The 6,320-nt window shown below is 44.7% G+C and overlaps 1 protein-coding gene across 3 annotated transcripts in view; it reads left to right on the top strand.

Moving 5' to 3' along the window:
- The first annotated feature begins 234 nt into the window (after nt 1-234).
- Nucleotides 235-6,320, top strand: part of TRPM7 (transient receptor potential cation channel subfamily M member 7) — a 64,924-nt gene continuing 58,838 nt past the window's right edge. For all 3 annotated transcript variants that reach the window (XR_012043697.1, XR_012043698.1, XM_072869247.1), the window contains exon 1: nt 235-369. Coding sequence is in view for 1 of the 3 variants with exons in the window: in XM_072869247.1 (XP_072725348.1) it covers nt 367-369 (3 nt within the window). In the remaining 2 variants the exon portion in view is untranslated. The remainder of the gene's footprint in view (nt 370-6,320) is intronic.

Raw genomic sequence — 6,320 nt, 5'->3', positions numbered from 1 at the left:
GCAGCGCCGCACCGCTCCGGCGTCCCCCTCCTCCCGGGGGCGGTGCGCGCTGACGCGGCAGCGCCGCGGCTCTCCGCCGGCCGAGTCGCACAATTATGAGAAAGAGCCGCCGGGCCGAGGCCGCCGCCAGCGCTGGGTCCCGGTGCGGAGTCGAGCCAGCGCCGTCCTCCTCGCCCCGCTCTCCCCTTCGCCCCGGGAGCCTCGTCCTCGCCCGGCTTCTCCCCACCCAGCCCTCCGCTGCTGCCGAGCTCAGCCCCGATAGATGGAGACAGGCCCCGCCACCGCCGACGCCGAACCACGAGCAGGAGCTGCCCGGCGCGAGGAGAGCCAGAGTCGGCGCCGAGACCCAGCCCGGCCCTGAGGAGAATGGTGAGGGCGGCGGCGGCGTGCCGCGGCGGCGGGGCCGCGGCCGGGCTCGCCCCGGCGGGGCGGCGGGGAGGGGGGAAGGGACCGGGGCGCCGGCCGCCGGATCAGACCTGTCCCAGCCGGCTGCTCCGGGTCCCGGCTGCCGGGCCGCCCTGATCCGCCTCGGCCCCTCTCGCGCCCGGGCTCGCCCCCCGCCGCGGCGGTTCCCCTGCCCGCCCCGCCCGGGGTGCCCCGGCGGCGGGGAGGAGGGACCCCGCCGGGCTGTCACCTCCGGGCCGGAAGGGGAGGCGCGGGCTCGGGCGCCGCAGGCCCGTCCGCGCGCGGTGCCCCGGCCCCTGACGGCCGGCGGGGCGCCCCGGCGTCGCCCCCCTCAGCGCCCGCCCGCCCACGACCCTGCTGGCCCGGCGGGCCCTGCCCTTCCGGAGCTCGCCGGCCGGGGCTGACCCGAGCCGCCGGGGCGAGGCTGCCGCCGCCTCCCGGCATTTCTAGAGCCTCCTCGCGTGGTGCCCGCGGGGCCAGCCAACGCCGCCCTGCTGCCGCCGGCCCCGCGGAGGGACGGCCGCTGCCCTTCGCACCCCTCCGCTCCTCGGAGCAGCGCTCTGGGCAGCCGGTCCTGCGGCGGAGGGGACTTCACCGCTTAGAAACGTGACCTTTCGTTTAGTGCTCTTTGAGTACTGCCGTAATCCTTCACTATGGCTTTGTGTAGTATCGGAATTTATACGGTGGACTGTGTAGTTCTCTGGGATGCAGCTGTTCTGCCCATCTCATCTTTCCGCCTATTTCATTTTTACAGTTTCCGCACGTTGTCATATACGAGGGAGTGTATAAACCCTTACAAAGAGGTGTATGAGCTTCTACAAAGAAAACACAGTTTTAATTCCAGCTCTTTCTTCTTCTGGCTGCTAATCGGTTCTTCATCCCTATAAGTTTATTCCTTAATTGATATTTACAGAATTTAGTGAGCTGTCACATCAAGCACTTTCAAATAATTTTGAAAATCTAAGTGTGGAGTGTAAATCTGTGGATTTCTACAGTCTGCTTGAACTTCTAGTCAGATGCTTTATTTCATTTTAAATAAAGGTGGGTTTTTTTCACAGTATATTGTTCAAAACCACAGGGACTCATACCCATGAGCCTTCTACTTCTGACTATATCTGTGAACTGTGTAGAAATGCGGGCTGTCTCTTTCTAGAATCTGCAAATCCACCACTCTTCGTGGAAGAAGCTGAAAGGGTAGCCTTCTGTTTTGACTTGAAAGAGTGCTTGGCATCTCCCACTTGTGTGGTGCTTGCTCTTCTCAACTGAACTGGGTTTTTTTTTTAGTTTTGTGGGGGTTTTTTGTGTTGGTGGTTTGTTTTTTTTTTTGTTTGTTTTGGTTTTTTTAGTTTAGTTCTGGTGTTTTGTTGGTGCTGACATAGCCTAAAAATGTCCAGATTGGTTTTAGCCATTATAGATTTGTAAACTGATCATGGCTCAGCAGTTTTTCTGGCAAGGTAATATGCTTGCAATGTTTTTTGCTTACCATGTGTTTATCAAATATTTTGAAACCACTGTTTAACAGGTGTTTTGTCTGATTTGAATATAGGACGTTTTATGCAAGTTCATTTTGCTAAAAATTTCCCTACTGCTCTGTGACTATTTAGCAATTTTGAAGAATTGCTGGACAGTATCCAACATTAAATCTGGAATTATTCTAAAGAGTGAGTTGTTCAATGTGGCAATTCCGGGAGTTCAGTCTTTTTTTTGATGTGTCTGTGTGGGTGAGATAAGTGTCTGCTAGATCATCCTTCATACCTTCTGGTATGAGGCCATTCTTGACTTTGCTATTTAAAGTGGGGGAAAAAACCTTTGTGCATGTGGAACTGTTTAGGCTGGTTTTGGACTGTTTGTACATTAGTTTCCTGATGTTTTACTTTGATTTTTTTTTTTTCTTGCTTGAGCTCAGGAGTGGAAGGGTAATTTTCACTGGTCATACAAAGGCACCTTGAAACGTCACCTTACATTTAACAGTTATCTCTTATTTAAAGATACTCTATCAGATTGTTGATACTGTATCAGATCGTCTACCTCCCCACATGGATTATCTTGGAGAGAGGTACTCTATTGTGTTCTAGACTTTTAGTTCTTTTCTAGTCCCTTGAGGCTCTGCGTTAACTCCAGTCTTGCTGCCTTACCTTTTTGTCTTATCACATCAGCCCTGCTTTTGCTGCTCTGCTGGTGATAGACTGCAGCATCCAAACTCCTCTCTTTTTCTCATAGTTATCTTTACCACTTGCTGTGCTTCCCTTTCCTGGAAGCTTTGCACCAACACCCAAACTTTTCCTGCTTCTCTTTCATGTCCCTTCATGAGGTGCATTTCTATTAACTGTTTACTTCTTGTGGACAGTCATGACAGATGACTATTTTCTAAACAAAACAATATAGTTTTGAACTTAAATAATTGATGCTGACACAATAGGGTTTGGCCATATTGGTTTGTCGATTTTACACCAGTAATGTTGCAAATAAATCTTTAAGAGGACTTGTCAAAAAGTGTGTGTGAAAGGAGGGAGGTGCTTTTATAGTCTACAGTTTGTGTGCTTGACAGGGTTTTGCATAGTAAGTTTAATTTTCTTTCCTAGAAAGACCCTGACTGGGGAGTTTAATATGTAGTTATACTAGTAGTGACACTTTTACTAAAATTCTGATACTGTCAGCATATTGTCTGAAACAAGCCCAAATTTGAAGTTCCAGTCTTTAAATAAAGACTTGGGGTTGGATTTTGAAATTGTGGCTTATGCTTTGAAAAATCAAGACAATGAAATGATACTTCTCATGCCAATATACTTAACCTGAAAAATACCTTTGTCTTTTTTTTTTTTAACAGATATTTATTTCTTTTGGAATCCCTCATTTCCTTTAACCGTGTCTACTTTGGCCGCAATATTTGCGTGCCGTGTTAATTTGCTGAAACAAGTAATATTAGTTCTGCTTTTTGTCCCACTTTTTTAAAGGCAAACTGGCAGTAAAATCAATGTGTATGTTTTCCAGAATTGAAGTTTTGTCTTTGAGGTCATGTTTCTTGTTTCTAGTGTGAATAATTCTGTCTTGGTGCATTTTAGCTTCCCTGGTTGAAATTCCAGCAGCTGGCTTTTCAGCAGATAAATTACTGAATAATCTCACTCTGTGTGTGTGTTTGGATAAGATACTTAGATGATTATTAAAGATAATATCACTTCTTACCTCTGATACTGACAAGCAGTGGTGGCCTCTGACAAATTAGTCTATATGCTTCATTATTTCTACAAAAAATAGTCAGTGGTACCGACCTGATCTGGGGTAAAACTTGAACGAAGTTTGTTGCATGCTTTCTTCATGTTCCCTGGCCTGCAACCTTCCTTCTCTGTTGTATTCTCTGCAACCTTGTTACTGTCCTTTATTTGATTTAATCCCGTCTTTTTTGCTCACATAATGAGAATGTACAGGTAATGGTGTCATGTTAATAGATCGTGATACAACCTATACTGAAAATGATCTTAACTAATCCTTGGTTTCTGTTATTTTTATTACTTTAAGCTTAGCTTTTCTGTTACTTGAATTGTAAATGTTTTTGTATGTGAAGTAATAGAAAGCTAATCTAACAAAAGAACAGAAAAAGTAAACCCCCAAACCTTTGTATTGGCAAGCTTTGCTTCCTGACCTGGCTCAGCACAGGATTAGCTGGGCATCAGTGCTGCTGTGCGAGAGGGGAGGTAGGATGTGCAGGAGATGACTTGTCTTTTTGGTAGCAGCCAGCCATTAAACCAGTGTCACCTGGCACACCGAACTATTGCATCTAACTGGATGGGACCACAGACCTGAGCAGCGGTGTTTTGGAGACTGGTCTCCATCACAGCCGTTGCACTGATGGAGAGAATGCTATTTTTTTGAGGAGTGGTGAGGTTTTTTTAGCCTTCTTTACACCTATATTTTGCTTAGCATGTAAAGTGGATGTCAGCCGTTTTAAAGTGGGGGCGTGAGCTGCTTTCTTTAACTACCAGGTTTGCTGGAACCACAGTACAGCTTGAGTTTGTTTTTCTCCCCAGCCGCTGTAATTCTTGCACTGAAGTAGGGACCATGCAGATTGTCTAATTGCTGTTAGGCGAGCAGGGGAAATTTCTTACCCCTCTGTTCTTTCCAAGAAGGAAAGGCCAGTGAACTTCTGATGTGGTAATGAAATAGAAAAAATGAGAGAAACTGGGATAAATAACAGTTATCCTTAACTGTATAGTTGGGGTTTTTTTGTTTTTGTTTTTGGGGTTTTTTTTCCCCCTTCCTTCCCAAGAATTGGGTGAGAAGTGTTCTAAACGCATGGGAAATACAGGCAGAAAAATAACTGTGTTGCTGATTGTGGTGCTGATAGTTCCGAAAAGCTACCTCAGGAAAGGACTAGAATTTAACTGTGGAAAATGATTTGACAACATATGGTATGAGGATGTTGCAGGAATAGTCTGTAAGATAAATGTAGTGGTTGATTGCCAAGGAGAGTTTAAAGTATGGTAACAAACTGACAGCGCATTAGAGCTGGTTGAACTTGGTTTATATGTGGTTTTTTCCCCTTAACTGAAGCAAAGTTCAGATGTTACTGAGGCGGTAAGCTTGGATTAAACCTTAATTCTGGGAATTTCTGTGTTGTTTGTTTTTTTTTTTTTTAAATCCTAACAGTTGGATCAAAGTTACAGTTTATTTAATACTTATATTATTAATAGCAATATAATTTTTTTCCTAAAGACTCTTTACAAACACATTCTAACTCAAGCTGTTTCATGTGTTTTGTATCATCAGATTTTCTGAAATGTTTGAACTCTCTGCATGTGTGGCAAATATGCAGTTGCTGAGTTAGTGTGTCCCAACCCATCTTTATTTCGTTTGATTTCAGCTGAAGGAGGATGGCATGTGATATGTGTGCTAGCATATCTGTTGACTTTCTACAGCTGCAAAATCAGAATTTTCCAGGCTGATTCAGTAATAAAGTTCATACTCTGTTGTGTGTAGTTCGACAACCAATGTTTTCAGACGATGATACAACTTCAGAAACAGCTACTGCAAACCCTCTGCGGAGCTTTATTGCTACTTCATCTTCAAACCGTCTGCGGAGGTAGCTAGTTTACATTCAGATAGGGTCCAATGTGAAGTGCTTATTTTGTTTAAATGCACATCATGTCTTTTGCAAAGAGCATGCAGCTGGCGAATATACAGTTTCAAAGAGTATAGCTGGATGTGTCCATGTAGTTTGTCTACATCTGAAAATTATGCATGTGTGAATCTTATCAATGTCTAGACTTACTGCTAGTAATTTAATAGCAACAATTTGGGGAGGCCTCTTTCTGAGTTGGAGAGCTTTGGAGCTATTTCAAGGTCTGTGGCATCCTGGTCAGGCTTTTTACTTCCTGGTCGTGGATCCCAAAGCCTGTTGTGGATGACTCCCAGTGCTATTGAATTCTGTCTTTAATTATTTACTACTAATCAAATTTTAAAGAAAAGAAGGTGCAGGTTCTGAGAATTGGCATATTTCTATTAAGTTCTGGTTTGCTGATTTTTTTTTTTAAATTTTTTTTGTTTTTTACTGACAACCTTTTGGGTGATTACAGCAGTATCTTTTTGCTGTCATACACTAACACGTTCCTGCTTGAGAATACTTTCTCAGTCACAGCTCTAAGTTAATTTTATCTAGGTGTTCAGCCTTTCACCATAATATAACTCTGTAATCTTCAAAGCCTGGGAAAGTGTCTGTTACAGCTCAGTCAATATTAACACAATGGTTATTGCAATTGAATACCAGCCTTTGTTCCATGCATTGTTCCCACTTACCTCTACCCAAAGAGGTACTTATTTTCTTAACCTTATCTACTTGATTCTTGTCACCTTTGCTAAGAGAGGAACAGAAACGATGTTTTCATTTGCTTTGTAGTCCCCTGACTTGTGTTGGATGGAAT

Source organism: Ciconia boyciana, chromosome 8 (assembly GCF_034638445.1).
Source record: "Ciconia boyciana chromosome 8, ASM3463844v1, whole genome shotgun sequence".
Taxonomy (NCBI): Eukaryota; Metazoa; Chordata; class Aves; order Ciconiiformes; family Ciconiidae; genus Ciconia; species Ciconia boyciana.
Note: the sequence above shows the minus strand (reverse complement) of the source record. Positions and strands in the feature narration are given on the sequence as shown.